The 18903-nt window shown below is 39.1% G+C and overlaps 1 protein-coding gene across 6 annotated transcripts in view; it reads right to left on the minus strand.

The window, feature by feature from the left end:
* Positions 1 to 6438: 6438 nt before the first annotated feature.
* The window catches only part of USP9X (ubiquitin specific peptidase 9 X-linked), a 149346-nt gene continuing 136881 nt past the window's right edge, over positions 6439 to 18903 (minus strand). For 3 of the 6 annotated variants that reach the window (XM_030807577.1, XM_030807576.1, XM_030807582.1), the window contains 7 exons: positions 17291 to 17476; positions 15738 to 15958; positions 15563 to 15651; positions 11278 to 11434; positions 10861 to 11121; positions 10107 to 10202; positions 6439 to 8336 (listed from right to left, as the gene is read on the minus strand). In XM_030807577.1, coding sequence (XP_030663437.1) covers positions 8199 to 8336; positions 10107 to 10202; positions 10861 to 11121; positions 11278 to 11434; positions 15563 to 15651; positions 15738 to 15958; positions 17291 to 17476 — 1148 coding nt within the window. In that variant the 3' untranslated portion in view covers positions 6439 to 8198. The remainder of the gene's footprint in view (positions 8337 to 10106; positions 10203 to 10860; positions 11122 to 11277; positions 11435 to 15562; positions 15652 to 15737; positions 15959 to 17290; positions 17477 to 18903) is intronic. The other 3 variants (XM_030807580.1, XM_030807579.1, XM_030807578.1) reach the window with 2 other exon arrangements.

Below are 18903 nucleotides of genomic sequence, written 5' to 3' on the forward strand. Positions count from 1 at the left end.
CTAAAAGTAATTCCTCTTTTTTGTTTACAGCTCTAAGCTGCTTTTGTGATGAGTATTGCCCATTGCACTTCAGCATAGCGGAACAGCAGTTAAAAGCCTAAATGTGGATTGCATATTGATAAATTATTACTCCTCAAAAGCACCTGATAATATAAGTGTCACTCTTGGTTACTTTATCACCCTTTTCTAGAGACAAAAACACAGAATGAGAGGGACATCCTATAGCCATTTCTTTTTTTTCCTTTTTTTCTTTTTTTGAGACAGAGTTTCGCTCTTGTTGCCCAGGCTGGAGTGCAATGGCACAATCTTGGTTCACTGCAACCTCCGCCTCCCGGGTTCAAGCGATTCTCCTGCTTCAGCCTCCCAAGTAGCTGGGATTGCAGGCATGCACCACCACGCCCGGCTAATTTTGTATTTAGTAGAGATGGGGTTTCTCCATGTTGGTCAGGCTGGTCTCGAACTCCTGACCTCAGGTAATCCGCCTGCCTCAGCCTCCCAAAGTGCTGGGATTACAGGCGTGAGCCACCGTGCCCGGCCAATGTGAGATGCCCCTCCCCTTGAACATGGGTGGGGTTTATGGACTTTCTTTTTTTTTTTTTCTTTTGAGATGGAGCTTTGCTCTTGTTGCCCAGGCTGAAGTGCAATGGCGCCATCTCGGCCCACTGCAACCTCCGCCTCCCCAGTTCAAGCAATTCTCCTGCCCCAGCCTCCAGAGTAACTGGGATTACAGGTGCCCGCCACCATGCCTGGCTAATTGTTTTTGTATTTTTAGTAGAGACGGGGTTTCATCATGTTGATCAGGCTGGTCTCAAACTCCTGACCTAAGGTGATCCACCCGCCTCGGCCTCCCAAAGTGTTGGGATTATAGACGTGAGCCACCGCGCCCGGCCTGCTAATATCAGTGTCTAACGCTGTGCTGATAAGTGCTAAACAACAACCCAACATCTAGTTTATCTAGCACTTAACGTTACTAAGTTACTAAACCAAGCTTCAGTGGCCATTAGTAAGGCAAATCTGCTACCATGTTAGTGCAAGTCTGAATTTTTGGTTTTTATCTGTTAGACAAAAATTCTGATCTTGGATTGGGTGCAGTGGCTCACGCCTCTAATCGCAGCACTTTGAGAGGATGAGGTGGGCGGATCACCTGAGGTCAGAAGTTCGAGACCAGCCTGGCCAACATGGCGAAACCCTGTCTCTACTAAAAACACAAAAATTAGCCAGGCATGGTGGCACACGCCTGTAATCCCAGCTACTCGGGAGGCTGAGGCAGGAGAATCTCTTGAACCCAGGATGTGGAGGTTGCAGTGAGCTGAGATCACACCACTGCACTGCAGCCTGGGCGACAGAGCGAGGCTCCGTCTCAAAAAACAAATAATAAAATAAAATGAAAAATAAAACATCCAATCTTGGAACAATAGAAAAGGCTAACTACAACCTAAGAGCTTATTTAAAACCAACTTAGCCAGGCGCGGTGGCTCACACCTGTAATCCCAGCACTTTGGGAGGCCGAGGTGGGCAGATCACAAGGTCGGGAGATCGAGACCATCCTGGCTAAAACAGCGAAGCCCTGTCTCTACTAAAAACACAAAAACATTAGCCGGGCATGTTGGCGGGTGCCTGTAGTCCCAGCTACTCGGGAGGCTGAGGCAGGAGAATGGCGTGAACCTGGGAGGTGGAGCTTGCACTGAGCTGAGATCGCGCCACTGCTGACAGAGCTAGACTTCGTCTCAAAAAAAAAAAAAAAAAAAAAAACCCAACTTAATGGTACTAACTTATCAAATTTAAGCAGTCCCATCTAGGTTTCTGATTGATTTTAAACACAGCCTGAAAAAGTTGTTTCCTTAATCACCCAGCAGAACACACCAGTTTACATCAAGGAGGGCCACATCCTAAACATATACACACCTGAGGAAAATGGATTCTGAAGGACTTTCCCTCAACACACCACGTGCCCTAAATGTTGACTCATTTCCTTGACATCCTGCAAATGCTTCCTCTTGCTAACAGCCATCGTGCAGGCAGTAGTTGGTGGGTCAGAAGGGAATGCAATTCTGAACCTCCATGAAGCATATCCTTTCTTCTCTCTGGTCCCAGGAGCATGGGAATTAAGACCCAGCCAAAATCATCCTTACTTCTGAACTCTAAAGGTGTACCAATGTTTTAATGGGTGGGGGAAGAATTAGATGAGAACATAAGATAATTAATGGCAACTGATTTAAGAGACACAGCAGCAACACTGTTAAGAATACATTTCTATTCCTCATGCAACTGAATTGCTGAAAAGGACTCCATGGAAAAAATGTTCCAATATCCAAAGTACCTATTTGGAATACTTTGTTTTTAAACACATCTATAGGGTTGAATATAAATAGAAAATGAACACAATTCTTACTATCTTGCAAGGTGGCCCCCACTTGCTTACCTTTGAGGAGTTTGGCTAGCGTTGGGAAGGCTACAGAAGCCAGTTTTTCTTTTTTTTTTTTTTGAGAGTTTCACTCCGTCGCCCAGGCTACAGTGCAGTGGCCCCATCTCGGCTCACTGCAACCTCTGCCTCCGGTTCAAGTTACTCTCGTGCCTCAGCCTTCTGAGTAGCTGCGATTACAGGCGTGCGCCACCACACCCAGCTAATTTTTGTATTTTTAGTAGAGACAGGGTTTCACAATGTTGGCCAGGCTGGTCTCAAACTCCCGACCTCAGGTGATCCACCCACCTCGGCCTTCCCAACTGGTAGGATTACAGGCGTAAGCCACCACGTCTGGCCTCTAACTCATTTTCTAACATAGGGAGTGTTTTGACAGGCAGAGACTAGTCCAGGGCAGCTGAACCATACTGGCAGAGCAAGAAAGTCCACTTGGTGTCTTAACTATAATGTATGTGAAAACTATAAGCTACGACACAAAACTATCTCAAGAAGACCGCTTACACAGGGCACTTCATTAATAATTTGGTGACTCCTCAAAGGTTCAGTTCCATCAAGCCATTTCTTCATAAACTTGTAAATTGGCCAGCTTTGTTATCAATTACACATAAAAATAGGGTTTCTAAGTTCCCCTAATGGAAAAAAAAGCAATGTGAGAAAAGCCCACGACAAAAACCAATTTCCAGATGTGAAGACATGTCATGACAAGGATTACTACCAGATGGGATATCCCACGTTTTAATATCCGTGAGTCAGTGATTTTGCTTGCTGAGGCGCCTTGTAACCAATGGCATCTTGGATTTGTTGAAATGCAGTATATTGTCTAATGTTAATGGATCAGAACGAGACTTGTTTTCTCAGATGGCTAAAATGATTCCTATTTTACTCTTGAGTTTTGACCATTTAAATAGAATGACCTTAAAATAATCAACCTTTATTTAAATGGCTCTGAAATGTGTTCTATTTAGGCAAGTTTTTTGGTGTAGTTTAAGAAATTTCTCTTGAGATTTTACCTCCCTAAAGTTACTGACACATTTTATGTAACCCCAACTTTAGTAAGAGTATCTAAACTTTCAGGTATAGATTAAAAATAAAGATGTCAACTTTTTGCCTATCTCCAAGTTATCAGATTACAATGAAGCAATTCGAAATATTGGCGGCGATGTAGATTTTCAGTTAGATGTACTCATGTAGCTAAAAATACTAAATACAGTCTAATCCAACTGGGGGTTTTCCAAATTGCAGAAAAGTTAAATATTAGTTTTCTATTAAAAAATCAGTGAAATTAAATCCAGTGAAAATCTGAGATTTGTCTTTTAGCAGTTCTTGAAGTAACCCAACTTTAGGAAAGCACCACCAGGTTTCTGTGGAAATCTTATTTCTCTGGGACATGACAACAAAGAGCTATTTCTGGACACTAAAAAACAGCAGATGGAATTTGCTAGAGAGTTAACTGAACTTTCACTTCTGCGGCTCCCCTCACAACATGCGGTCTGCTTTATTTCCAATTTAAGAGAACTGTGAACCACCACAGTTTGTTGAATCTTAGTTTTAACTATAAAGTCTGCAATTAGTAAAGTCTGCAATTAGATCACAACTCATTTGAGGTCCTTAGGTGTGAATCCACTTTGGATATACACAATGATGGCTGAATTCCTCATAAACATTTCCCTTTAAAAAATTCCCTTCAGCTCTATTACACTTCTACCTTGTTTAGAAATCTTGTATTAATAAATAAAGGGAAAACCGAAGTTGAATTTATAAAGTTTTATTTTTGTATATGTGCTAAATCTTAGGAACTGTGAACAATCTTCATGTCAGTCTGTTGGCTTGTAAAAGGCTAAGAAGTGCATGACTTGGGTGGTGAAATTTCCTTTTAGGATCTGAATCTCAAAATAAATTTTCACACATTTGCAGTTTTAAAATGTGGTGCACCTTGCCCCCGCTTCTCTTACACCTATAAACTTGGAGGGAAAGTGCTGAATTTCTGCAAACGTAAAATAATTGTTATAAATACAATCAGCAGCAAATTCTCAATAGACTTAGCACTTCTGTAGTGTTTTATCACACTCAAAAACCTTATTTGCAAAAACTAAACACTTACATATATGTAGGACCAATTCTGGTGGAGTCCTACTATGAAACCAATATTTTTTTTTCTTGGTAACACAAAAACTGGGGTGTAGGGGAGTGTTTTCCTTTATCGGCAGTATGTAGTACCTTCAAACTAGAGACCAAAACCGGGCACTTACAATGAAAAGGCAATTTTCTTATCCAGCTATAATCCTAAATAAGGCAGGATATATCCACCAAATTAACCACAAAATTCAGCAAAGTAAAATAGCTCATGGGAAAACATAAGCTGGAAAAATACTAATAAAAAAACTGAATTACTTTGAAGTAGTCATCTGAATATTCAGACTTGTTTTCATTTACAAATACATGTCAAAAAAGTCTCCTCATCTTTCTAACCACTACGAGGATTAAGGATTTAAGTTATTCACTAAGTTAATCATGAAAAAAATAGAAAACATTTTAATAATTCTAAATTTGTATACACAATAGCTAAAAGACACAAGGCTGGGAAATTATCACCAGGAGAAAAATCAATGAAAGAAAAAAAAACCTAGTATGTTGTTTCTGCCTCTACAATGCTAAACATGAAAATTCAGTTGGTGGAGGGCTTAGAAACAGCAGCAATATGTTTTTTTTTTTTAACAAGTTGTGCACTGAAATACTTAGATACAATAGGGCAAACGCCCTTGTTCACACGGTTTTACAACTAAAATATCTTCAGTCTTTCGGTAACACATTCTACTGTCTTCTGTAATCATGTCATTTAGAATTCTGGGGGCTATTTCTTTCAAAGGAAGACTGGCAATTCTGCAAACATTTAAAATAGGAAATATATGGCTCAAAAAATCAGTTGAGGGAGAACTAAATAATCCTTAGGCACTTTGAAGACTTGAAATTTAAAATGTGCCATTTGTGTTCAGAAAAACACCTCAAAATCACCACTATGTTGCTCTTGCAATAACATGCATCTTTAAATTTCTGGTTATACATTAATGCTTGCTCAAGAGTTAAATATAGAAAATAATTTGCACAAACAAAAATAACTCCACTTTCCCTTGCTCCTAGTCACAACACAGACCACTCTTCCTCAAATGGAGACGAAATGACTCACAAGCCCCTCACCTGGCACAAGGGGGCTTGTAAATTCAAAGCAACCAAGGTTGGGCTCTTCCTCCAAGCAGAACAATTCACAGCCTTTTATATGTCAAGCTTTTTCTCAACTAGGAAGTCATTAAAGTTTTTAAGTACATTACATATTTTGTTAAGGAGCAGCAGGAAATATATAAATCTCCTCTCAGATGGTGAGATGGTACACCTAACTCATCCAAATAAAGTTAATCTATTTCACTCGTTTAAAGAGCTTGGAATTGAGGAACATTTAAATTAAAAAACTATCAACTGGGGCCAGGCGCGGTGGCTCACACCTGAAATCCCAGCACTTTGGGAGGCCGAGGCAGGCAGATCACCTGAGGTCAGGAGTTCAAGACCAGCCTGGCCAACACGGTGAAACCCTGTCTCTACTAATCCCAGCTACTTGGGAGGCTGAGGCGGAAGAATCGCTTGAACCCAGGAGGCGACGTTGCAGTGAGCCAAAATTGTGCCACTGCACTCCAGCCTGGGTGACAGTGCAAGACTCCATCTCAAAGAAAACAAAAAAATAAAAACAAAACAAAAATCAGTTGGAATTGCAAACACCGTGTGTGACTTTCACTCAAAGTAAAAACTATCTGGTGTCAAAATGTCCTACAGGAACACCTAGAAGCACAGGTTGACTATAGAGTACTACAAATAAGATACCCAAAGCTTTATCTTAAATACCTGCCCCTTTTAATCACAAAATAATGCAATGCTCAATTTTGTTTCTGCTTTGTTCAGTTCCAAGTGTAGCCTTTTGACAAAACATTTCCCTATTAACTGAATTGTAAAAAATACAACCAAGCTTGTGCTCATTAAATATACATGTATATAAAAAACATACAAAAAGTACAAGATTATGTTAGGAAACTTTTACAGTGTCAACATCCTGATTTCTCAAAATCTTCAGTAGAGGGCCAAAGGTCAAATCTTTCTGTGCATAAAAACTCGATGTGACTGAAATCCTGAATCAGTGTCATGCCTAGGCATGCTATGCACAGAATGAATTTTAATATGCAGTCCTCTTTTAAAAAAAAGGACAAAAAAAGTAACCAAAAAAACCAAAAACACACCACAGGACAAAAAGTTCTTCTTAAATCAAATTCTATTTGTGAATTCAGCAAAATAATTTCTATAAAATAAAACAGCAAAATATTTAAATAGAATAGGATGGGCTGTATCTGTTTGCAGGGGTATTTGGTTTTTAGACAGGTTCCAAAAAATTACACACATTCAAGTTACCAATTCTCTTTTAAATACAGTATGAACTGAGGAGTTCCTTATTTTTAATCAAATGTTTATTCTGAAATTGTGATATCTCAATTATATTAACTAACCAGTAGTTTATTTTTTAATGAGACCCTGTTTTGAACGTTAAACGTTTTGGAATAATGGAAAAGGAGCTAGGACAATTCTTGCTTTCAAGTAAAATTGTGACTGAGCAGAAAATCAGCCAGCTATCTTGGTGCAGAGAGGTACTCCAAGTACCGTGGGTTTCTGATGACTTCCACGTCACTGGGATCCAACAGAAGGAAAGTATTAGAAGATTCACCTAATAAACTCTACCAAAGAAACAAAACAAGCACACCAAATACAGTCTTCTATTATGCTCCAGCATCTTGGCATAGCAAATTTTTGCATATTTGTTTTAAATCTTTAAAAATTCCCATTATTGATAGGTAAGTGTTCTTTATCCCACCCAGAGACTGAACTGTCAAACATTATATATAAGGAACATATGTGCAACTGAAAACAGCCTGTTTGTCACATTTCTCCCCTTGTTTTATATTTTAATATTCTAGGTGTAAGAAGTAAAAGCTCTGAGTAATACAGCTGTCACTTCTCGGACAACTGCTGTCATTATGGTAACTTTTTCCTCATTGGCTACACTAACTTGGTGTGAAGCCATGCTAAATGTTACAGCATAACTATAGCTTCAAAGTGATTAACCTAATATCAGAATAAAAAGGCAATGAAAAAAATCTAGAAACAGTGTTACATCACCAATTGTCCACATCAACCAAATAATTTAAAGGTTACCAGCCTTACATTGCTCATAGCAAAATTGACTCCAGTGGCAAAGAATTAACATGAAACTATTGGTGTGGCTGACATGGATGGGCTCTGTTTTGTTGCTGTTGGTTTTTTTTTTTTTTTTTTTTTTTTTGTAAAGGAGCTGATCCAACTGCCATGAGGCAGGCAACACTGGTTGCAGAGTGCAGTGGGTATAACAAGAAAATTAACTTTTGTAGTTTGTGTAGATCTGTGAGTCTCATCAAGAAAAAAGTTTCTTGCTTAAGAATTAACAGTCAACATTAATATACTATATACACCTTTGCCATTTACACATTAGCATCAGGCCATTTATTACAAAACACTATACACTTTCCACTGCAGGCGGGTTATATATTGACAGCAAATTTCTGCAGATATGACAGTGAATAAACTCTCCACTCCATGTTGATTAGGAATAGTTTTTCTAGTTTTAAATATTAGCCAGACACAGAAAAAGGTTGGACTGTAAGGCCTGGGTGCACAGTCTTGATGGAACCAGTTAATTATGTGCATTTCACTGATCCTTGGTTTGAGGTGGGGATACTTCTTCACTGCCTTCATAATTTTCTTGTGCTCGTTGGCCAGTTCTCTGAGGGTTGTTCATGTGATGTGCTGCTGGGCCCGTATATGGCTGTCCATGCACATGGTTATTCTGGGAAAGGAGAAGAGATCTGCATGTTAAAACTTTTCACATAGTAAAACAACTTCAGAATCATGGTCTGAAGTCTCTGGAAATGTATACTTTTATTCTTGGGACTTACTCTGTAAACACCCTTGGACTACTATAGTGCAAAAAAAAACAAAAACAAAAACAAAAAAAGGCTTGAAAAACGTAGTGTAAATGCAAACCCCAAAACCCTGAATAAGAGCAGCGATTGTGTAGGTCCACATAAATCTTTGGCCAAAGTGATTTTTAGTGCCAAAAATTATTTAGACTCAAGTCTGGCAAATAAAGGATTAACCCACTGTTGCTCTTGGTAAAAAATTTTCAGAGAATGATCTATGAGCATCTATTGACTCTTCCACATGCTAAATCCGATTGACTAACCATGATGTAAGATATACAGGAGCAGTAACCCTGAACTCACAATAATGCTGATTAAAAACAGAACAATGTTCAAGATGATAAAGTAACCAGGCATGATTAACATAAGAGCTTTCTCAGGGTCAAAGGAAGTTAACCTTCCTTGTGGATTTGGTTCCTTAACCTTTTAAAATGTCTGAACCCTACAGTGCTCTCATTTTTCTGTACATGCTCCATCAGCCAAGCCAAGATTTTAGGCTTTTTTTTTTTTTTTTTTTGAGATGGGAGTTTCGCTCTTGTTGCCCAGGCTGGAGTGCAATGGTGCTATCTCGAGTCACCACAACCTCTGCCTCCTGGGTTCAAGAGATTCTCTTGCCTCAGCCTCCTGAGTAGCTGGGATTACAGGCATGCGCCACCATACCCGACTAATTTTGTATTTTTAGTAGAGACAGGGTTTCTCCATGTTGGTCAGGCTGGTCTCAAACTCCTGACCTCAGGTGATCCACCTGCCTCAGCCTTCCAAAGTGTTGGGCATTACAGGCATGAGCTACCGCGCCTGGCCAGGCTTTACTTTGTATAGATGAAAATAAGTATGCTGAATGTGTACTTCCTAACTATTCAGTTTGCTTCTATGTACACAGTGAAATGTAAGAAAGAATGCCTGAAATGTTTCTCCAAGTATGGTTCCTGGACCACTAGCAGCATCACTTGGGAACTTGTTAGAAATGTACATTTTCCAGCCCCTTGAAGACTTATGAAATCAGACACTTTGGGGTAGCATCTAGCCCTCTGCTGGAGCAAGCCTTCCAGGGAGACTCAACGCCTGTTCAAGTTTAAGTACCACTGCCTCACAAGAGCTGATTTAGTCACATTTTGGTTTCAGAAAGAAAAAGTTATCATTTAGAATGTTTCTTCATCTCATTTATTTTGCTATTTACTAGTTTATTTACTTTAATCACTTATGGAAATCTACTCAAATCCTTTTTTTTCCAGTGATTTTTACCATCACTGAAACCTGTGGCTAAGTAACCAAGGACTTCTTACTTCATTGCCGTATCTTAATAATGTTTTTGGAATCCAGGTGAAGATTTTACCTCACAGGAAATGTCACCACAATCCTTTGCACTAAACAATGATCATTTTATGTTGACATAAATTCTCACATAGTTTTATGAACTACTAGCACAAGAAGGACACCTTCTTGACAAGGAAAACCCTACAGTGGTTAAGTTCAAACATGTTACACCATGATCCCCACTCCAAACCATCCCTCTTCTGATCATGCTCCCAAAGCTAGACTAGATAATCCTACTTGTTACTTTGTAGTCACAACAAACAATTGAGCCATCCTCTAAAATTAAGCATAAAACCTCGTTCTAGGGGATAAAACCTGTTTACCTGTTGATACTGAGATCCAGGTGAATGCGGGTACAATGGGGCATCTTCAGGTGGAGGCGACTCATGTTCATCTGGAGCATCTTGGTCATCTGGCTCCTAATTTTGAATATTTCAAGATAAAAAATTATGTAGGCAAACTCGTTTATTTTTTTCTATTTGAAATAAACTTTTAAAATCTACAAAACTGACCCATTAGCAACTTTTCTTTTACTGCAGATAAAGAACTTGGGGAAAAATCAAAAAACAAAACAAAACAAAAAACCTGATTTGCATTCTCTCAGAACTACTACATTTCAGGCAATTTCACAGAAATTTCTCCAAAAGAAGGCTCCCTTCATTATCTTAAGATGACATAGAATAAACATTCTTTTCTTTTTTTGAGATAAGAGTTTTGCTCTTGTCACCCAGGCTGGAGCACACTGGCACGATCTCCACTCACTGCAACCTGCGCCTCCTGAGTTCAAGTCATTCTCCAGCCTCAGCCTCCCAAGTAGCTGAGATTACAGGTGCCTGCCACCACGCCCGGCTAATTTTTCGATTTTTAGTAGAGATGGGGTTTCACCATGTTGGCCAGGCTGGTCTTGAACTCCTGACCTCAGGTGATCTGCCTGCCTCGGCCTCCCAAAGTGCTGGGATTACAGGCGTGAGCCACCGTGCCCAGCCGAATAAACATTTTTCAAAACCCAAAACTTCAACATAATCTTTTAATAATATCATTAATACATAAACACTGGCCTATAAAATAAAGAATTACTTTGCTCTCTTCCATTTCTATCTGCTGCACACTGGTGGCTTTTTTTACCTCCTCTGGACAGAGTTCACAAGCTTTTGCAAGTGTCATCCTAGCACTATGTGATCTCTCCAAGAAATAACCATTTGATGTTTCATTGCTTTGCACTGGGGGAGACCAATTGTTGTAAGTGTACTGAGGATTGCCAGTGTATGGTCTTCTTTCAAGTTCATCTCCAAGCCATTCCACCGCCCAGGTCCACTTTCTTTTAAGATCTCCATTGCCCTGCAAAAGAAAACCATATAGATAAGAGGATTTGGAATACTTCAAAGTTAACTTAAAATGACAACCCCAAGTTCTCATGATTCTCTTCTTTTAAAACAGAAAGAATCCTTAATTCTGATTAAGATTTCTACAAAATTATAAGAAAAAAATCCTCACCTGCAGGATTTGGTAAGCAACAGGACAGTTACTAAATAGAGCTACCATACATTTTATACACTGGTATGCTCTTTTTTGATAGTGATTCTTAGAGCGCTGGATTGTGTCAAACAGCCCATCTCGGTCATCTGGAATTCCTTTCAGTGCATTATGAATTCTGAAAGAGAATCAGATATAAAATAAAAACATCTAAAACCTAACAGCTAATATATACTGAGTGCCTACTATGTGCCACTCAATAATGTCTTTGATTTAGTCATTTAATCTAACATTAGACAATAGGTATTATTAAACCTTTATTTTTTATTTATTTTTTTGAGATGGCCTGGGCTGGAGTGCAGTGGCGCCATCTCGGCTTACTGCAAGTCCTGCCTCCCAGGTTCACGCCTCTCTCCTGCCTCAGCCCTACTACAGGCGCGTGCCACCACACCCAGCTAATTTTTTGTATTTTTAGTAGAGACGGGGTTTCACCGTGTTAGCCAGGATGGTCTCGATCTCCTGACCTCGTGATCCACCCACCTTGGCCTCCCAAAGTGCTGGGATTACAGGCATGAGCCACTGTGCCTGGCCTTATTATTAAACCTTTTAACAGGTGAGAAAATTGGCACAGAGTTACACAGCTTGCCGAGGTCATATAGCTGCGGAGCAGTGTGACTCCAGAGTCTGCGCTCTTACTAACTTATTGCCAATCCAAAATAATTCTGCCATGTATGTAATTTAAACACATTACCTGAAGTGAATTCAGGACACTCAAGAGTAACGCAAACTTAAAAAAAGTTAGTAACTAAGTTTATGACTGCTGTAGTTGAGGGTAATTTGCTACACATCAATACCTTTTATAAAACTGCATCTCTGAAGGCAAGTTAGGATTCAGTGACATAATTTGGAGGTACAGTATTTGAATTATAATGAGAATACATGGCAGGCAAAGCATTTTGACAGGCAACAGTACAATTTGGCTGATTGGCCACTAACACAGGATTTCATTTCAGTTTCTCCCAAACTACAACAGAGTAATAGTACATAGCCAACTAGTTCCTGTCTTTCCCTGAAATAACTAACTTAAAACATGATTGTAGGGGCACAAACATACTTTGTTTCTTTTGTGTTAAAAAGATTATGTGCCAATAAATAAAATGTGGTGTGTATATGTCCATAAAATGAAACATTATTCAGCTATAAAGTAATGATATATGCTATAACATGGATGGACTCTGAAAACATTAAGCTAAGTGAAAGAAGTCAGACACACAAATTGCATGATTTCGTTTCTACGAAATGTCTAGAAGAGGCAAATCCACAGAGACAGAGAGCAGATTAGTGGTTGCTGGGGCTAGAAGGAATGGTGAGTGACTGCTTAATTGGGTAGGGGTTTCCTTTCGGGGTAATAAAAAAAAATGTTCTGGGACGGGCACGGTGGCTCACGCCTGTAATCCCAGCACTTCGGGAGGTCGAGGCGGGCAGATCACGAGGTCAGGAGATAGAGACCATCCTGGCTAACACGGTGAAACCCTGTCTCCACTAAAAATACAAAAAATTAGCCGGGCATGGTGGCAGGCGCCTGTAGTCCCAGCTACTCGGGAGGCTGAGACAGGAGAATGGCGTGAACCCGGGAGGCGGAGCTTGCAGTGAGCTGAGATCGCACCACTGCACTCCAGCCTGGGCGACAGAGACTCCCACTCAAAAAAAAAAAAAAAAAAAAAAAAAAGTTGTGGAATCAGAGAGTGGTAATGGCTATACAAACAAACATTGTGAATGTACTACAAGTCACTGAATTGTATACTTTGAAATGGTGAGTTTTGTTATGTAAATTTTACCTCAATTAGAAAACATAACCTGGACACTGAGAATTTAAAGATTCTAATGTACACTATGTATTTTACTTAATAGTATGTTTAAATTCAAAGTAAGATTTTTTTTCCTCCATCAAATGCATTCGTGATTTCCAAACAAAACAGATTACTTCAACAATTTTGCAAAGCTTAATCATTTCAGACAAATCAACCATGTTCAGGCCCTCTTGCTGTTTCATCTGAAACACTACATATAAATTGCTTTTACCTTCAGTTTTTTCAAGTAACAATGAAGTGCTAAATCATTATTTCTGCCATATCATATTTTCTCCCCATTAGCATCAATTGTTCTCAAATGCTATTTTTATTAATACTATCTTCACATGCCTTATTACCTGATGCCAAGCAGTACTGGGCACATGGTAGACACTCTATAAATATTTGAACATTGTTTACTGAATGAACTAAAAGCTCAATATGAGAAAATTATTTTCACGTTTGGGCCAGTGATTCAGGTAACACTATCTTACTAATTTGATTGCACAAAAGTGTAATTCCCACATTTATTCTAGCACATATGTCTTTGCCATTATCACTTGCTCTAATCAAACAAGAGCTAAGATGTCATTAACTGGTTTAAAACTGTAAGTGCTTACAGTATTTTCTTTTTTTTAAAAAATAGAGGCAAGATCTTGCTATGTTGGTCAAGCTGGCCTTGAACTCCTGGTCTCAAGCGATTCTCCCGCCTTGGCCTCCCAAAGTGCTTATTACAGGGGTAAGCCACTGTGCCCAGAAATACAGCATTTTTAAAAAATAGTAAAAGTTAGATTTCATTAAAATCCACTCTGAAGGAAGCTTTCAAATCCTATGAACATATTTAGAAGGGCACTGAATACTGCCTGAATAAATGACTATAATTCTGAGCTACTATCATCTTCTGTGTCTCATGAAAATTGATTTTTGGTTTAATGCTATTTTTACAGTATTTGTTTGAAATCTATTATGGTAAATTTGGAGATAATTTGAAAATACTAAGTTGCAAATTCTGGCTTTCGCAATCCCCACTAAAACTCCAGATTGTAACTTCTCTTTAAGCATTTTGTTGTTACAGAACTTGTTTTTAAGTTTATTACATTGGCAGATGGGAGGCAAACTGCGACATAGACTTTGAATTGTTTTCCCAAACAAACTATTATACTATCTTCCATGTGGGAAGGGAAGTTCTAAAACCTGGCAGTGCTGTCAACTAATACCATAATTTATCATCAATTATATAACTCTTGGGATTAAAGATAATATATTCAACTTTTATTACAAAAAAAAAAAAAACCCAAAAACAAATAGAAAAATTCTAGTGAAAGTTTGAGGGCCAGTTAAGCTGGATAACCTTAGTTTTTATGGGGGAAAAAACTTAACATTCTAAAAGTTCTCATAAAAACTAATTATAATTGATTCCCCTCATTATTCATGAATTCCACATTTGTGAATTTGCTTACTTCCTAAACTTTATTGGTAACTGCAAAATCAATCATCAAAGTGCTTTCTTGGTCATCTGCAGACATATACAGAGCAGCAAAAATATCAAGTTGTCCAACACAAACGTTCCTAGCTGAAGTCCAAAAGAGTGTCATTCTGTCTTGTTTCAGCTTAAGCTGTAAACAAGTGTCCTTCTTCATGGTGTATTTAGTGCCACATTTTCCACATATTTGTGCTTTTGTTGGTTATTTTTATGTTTAAAATGACCCCCAAGTATATAATGTTGAAGTGTTAGCTAATGTTCCTAACCACAAGAAGGCTGTGATGTGCCTTATGGAGAATGTGTTGAGAAGCTTAAGTTCAGGCTTAAGTTATAGAGCTGTTGGCTGTGAACTTTATGAGTCAACAATATATATTAAATGACTTTAAGTAGAAATACACATAAAACAAGGTTATGTATTGACTGGTTGATAAAAATGTAAACAGAGGCTTATAGAAACCTAATTCTGTATTTCCTCCTAGGAGTAATGGTTCAGTATTTGCTAACTCAGTGTCTGTGGTGACTTTACAGAATATAAATACCATGAAAAATGGAAACCATACTTACCTAAAGACTTTTTACATATACTATTATACTTCATGTGACTAATGACTAAGTTACTTCAAGTGACTAATTCTAAAACAAATGTAATCTAATCATAAAATAATCCTCGGGAATCATTAATGAAATTCAAATATTTACCAAATGCCCAAGCTAGCTCCTCCTTAATTAAAAGTCATTCTAAAGAAACAGGCTTATTAAGTATGAAACTTAGGCAGGAGAAAAAAGAATAAAAAAAGAAATAAAATTCTGAAGCAAGGGGGAGAAGAACTTGTTATTTACCCTTGTCCTAGGTTTAAGATAAAACATTCACTAGAACTCCAATAGGTTAAAAAAAATGTGGTGACTGTCAATTTCAGTTAACTCTAACACCTGGGCAAGCCTAATTGTTTCCAGTCACAAAAAGAGTATCCACCTGTGAGTTTGCCAGGAGTCCTCAATCAGTAAGATTTGCAAAAGCAGATCCAAATAGGGCCGCAGTTCATAGGTATAGGAATATGCAACCTAAAAACAAGAAAGACATGGTGAGTAACTTAATGAAAGGAATAACAAAACAAATTATAAACATACAAATGTTATTTTCCTTTTACCTGCCAGAGAAGTTCACCGAGGACAGTAGATGAGAATTGAGGATTCTCCCAGCAGCAAAAACGAAGCAATTTGACAGTTTCCTCTGAATTACTGCAGTCTTCAATGATTTTCTTCACATAACTTGTTCTCACAAATAAAATGTCTGCCACATTCTGCTGAATTGGCATTATGGGTTGTGATAAATTAGGATCACCAAAAGGATTGGGAAGAGGAGGATTACCTAGAATACAGATTTGTCACCAATAAAAAACTAATAAGCTTCTCCACAATAATAATACACAACTTTCACGATAGAAAATAGCCTATAATTTTTTTTTTTTTTTTTTTTTTTTAGATGGAGTCTCACTCTGTTGCCCAGGCTGGAGTGCAATGGCATGATCTCAGCTCACTGCAACCGCCACCTCCCGGGTTCAAGTGATTCTCCTGCCTCAGCCTTCTGAGTAGCTGGGACTACAGGTGCACATCACCACACCTGACTAATTTTTTTTGTATTTTTGTAGAGACGGGGTTTCGCCATGTTTGCCAGGCTGGTCTTGAACTCTTGACCTCAAGTGATCCACCCGCCTCAGCCTCCCAAAATGCTAGGATTACAAGCATGAGCCACCACGCCTGGCCAAATGTTTTATTTTAGAGAAATAACATTTTAAATCAAGTTTCCTAAGCACAAAGAAGAAAGTAACATTATGCATTATAATGATCAGATAGATATACCAAGATGTAAAAATGCAAAATCTTTTTTTTTTGACACAGAGTCTCACTGTGTCACCTAGGCTGGAGTGCAGTGGTGTGACCACAGCTCACTGCAGCCTTGATCTCCTGGGCTGAAGTGATTCTCCCACTTCAGTCTCCTGAGTAGCTGGGACAACAGGTGCACATCACCACACCCAGCCAACTTTTTTGTTGTTAATTTTTAGTAGAGATGAAGTCTCGCTATGTTGCCCAGGCTCAAACTCTTGAGCTCAAGTGATCCTCCTGCCTTGGCCTCCCCCAAAGCGTAGGGATTACAGGCATGAGCCACTGAGCCCAGCCTAAAAAGTTAATTCTTAAACTATTTCATAAACATGGTATCAACCTCAGTCACAAGGAGACAGAAAAAAGATCCCCATTAAACACGTAAAAAAGGTACAGGGCTAAAATATTCCAAAGCAAAAATCTTCCTCCAGACTCTTAGTACTATATATGCCCAGCAGCATTTAAAAACTACCGTAAAGAGGGCCGGACATGGTGGCTCACACCTGTAATCCCAGCACTTTGGGAGGCTGAGGTGGGCAGATCACCTGAGGTCAGGAGTTCGAGACCAGCATGACCAACATGGCGAAACCCCGTCTCTGCTAAAAATACAAAATTAGCTGGGCGTGGTGGTGGGCGCCTGTAATCCCGGCTACTTGGGAGGCTGAGGCAGGATGGCTTAAACCGGGGAGGCGGAGGTTACAGTGAGCCGAGATCATGCCACTGCACTCCAGCCTGGGCAGCAACAGCAAAACTCAGTCTCAAAACAAACAAACAGACAAACAAAAAAAACTAGTGTAAAGAATGGAGCATTTGAATTTACCATTGATTGAAGACTGCATTCTTGAAGAGACATTGCAACAGCGGATCAACTGTGACACTACTGAGTATAATTTGCCTAATTCAGCATACTGGTATTTGATTGGAGGACCTGGACCTTCATCTAAAGACACAAGCATAAAAGTAGCAGGTACACTCAATTTCAGAAGCTGTGTCTTCTCTGCCACACCTACAACAAAAAGGAGTGAAGGGGAGAAGAGGGAGAAAAATATGAGGAAAAAATTAAGATGGCGAGGGCTTCATGAATAAAACAAGTAGTTATACAAAATATCTTGTCTATAATTTTTATGATCAGAAAAATTTTGATTTGTAATTTTATCACTTTTACTTAGCATTCAGAATTATTTTACTAGAAAAGAAAATTCACCCATTGAGTATAAGTATTAACATCGTTCAACAGTGACTACGACTACAACATTCCAATCACACCGGCTCACTGTAAGGAAGATGAACACTTTCTTTTTTGAGACAGAGTCTCGCTCTCTCGCCAGGCTGGAGTGCAGTAGCGTGATCTCAGCTCACTGCAACCTCTGCCTCCCGGGTTCAAGCAATTCTCCTGCCTGAGCCTCCCCAGTAGCTGGACTACAGCACATACCATGCCCAGCTAATTTTTGTATTTCTAGTAGAGACGGGGTTTCACCATGTTGGCCTGGGTGGTCTCGATATCTTGACCTCGTGATCTGCCCGCCTTGGCCTTCCAGTGCTGGGATTATAAGCCACCATGCCCGACCAGAAGATGAACACTTTCTACGGCCTGGAGAGTCTAAAGGGACTAACCGAGACTGCAACTCTCACTTGTGAGGAGGATGAAAACAACAAAATAACTATATTAAATAAGAAGCAAGAACTCTTTTATAAATTGCCTGCCTCTCTTCTTTCCTCTACAGCCAAACTTCTTGAAAAAGATACCTACATTTGGTCTCTCTACTTTCTCATTTTCTATTCCTCAACCCATGCCGATTTGGTTTTGGCCCCTCTTCACAGTAATAAGCTAAGGAGCAGTTCTCAAACCATAACTACTTCTTCCTCCCTGGATCCTGATTTTCTTTCTACTTCTTTTTGTTCTTATTTGCAGCGACTCCTTCCTGTCTCTTAAAAACTGATGTTTCTCCAAGTTCCCATGCCAGGCTACCTTCTCACACTGATTTTCCTGGATGATCTAGCCCACGCTCACGGTTTTAATGTTCTAGATATTTTCATTCAGATGATCCAGAAACATTTCAAGACAAATTACTTACTGTTCTACTGTATATCTCCATTTGGGTGTCACACAGACTCAAACTCAATCCACCCAAACTGAACTCACCCCTTTCTTCCCATACATACATGTTTCTCCTCCTGTGTTTCCCCTCAGTAAATGGTACCACTATCCACTCACAGTTGTTCATGTTAGAATTTTGGGCATCATTCTTTACATCTCTTCCCTGTTCCCTCCTTCTCTGAATATCCCATCACCAAATCCACTGATTCTACTTCTTATAAAAAGCATCATATATCTATCTGTCCACTTGCATCTCCCTCACTGCCAGTTCTCCAGTACAGGTCACAATGATCTTATGTCTATAGATCATTTTAACACTCTCTGGGATCTTACTC

This window comes from Nomascus leucogenys, chromosome X (assembly GCF_006542625.1).
Source record: "Nomascus leucogenys isolate Asia chromosome X, Asia_NLE_v1, whole genome shotgun sequence".
NCBI lineage: Eukaryota > Metazoa > Chordata > Mammalia > Primates > Hylobatidae > Nomascus > Nomascus leucogenys.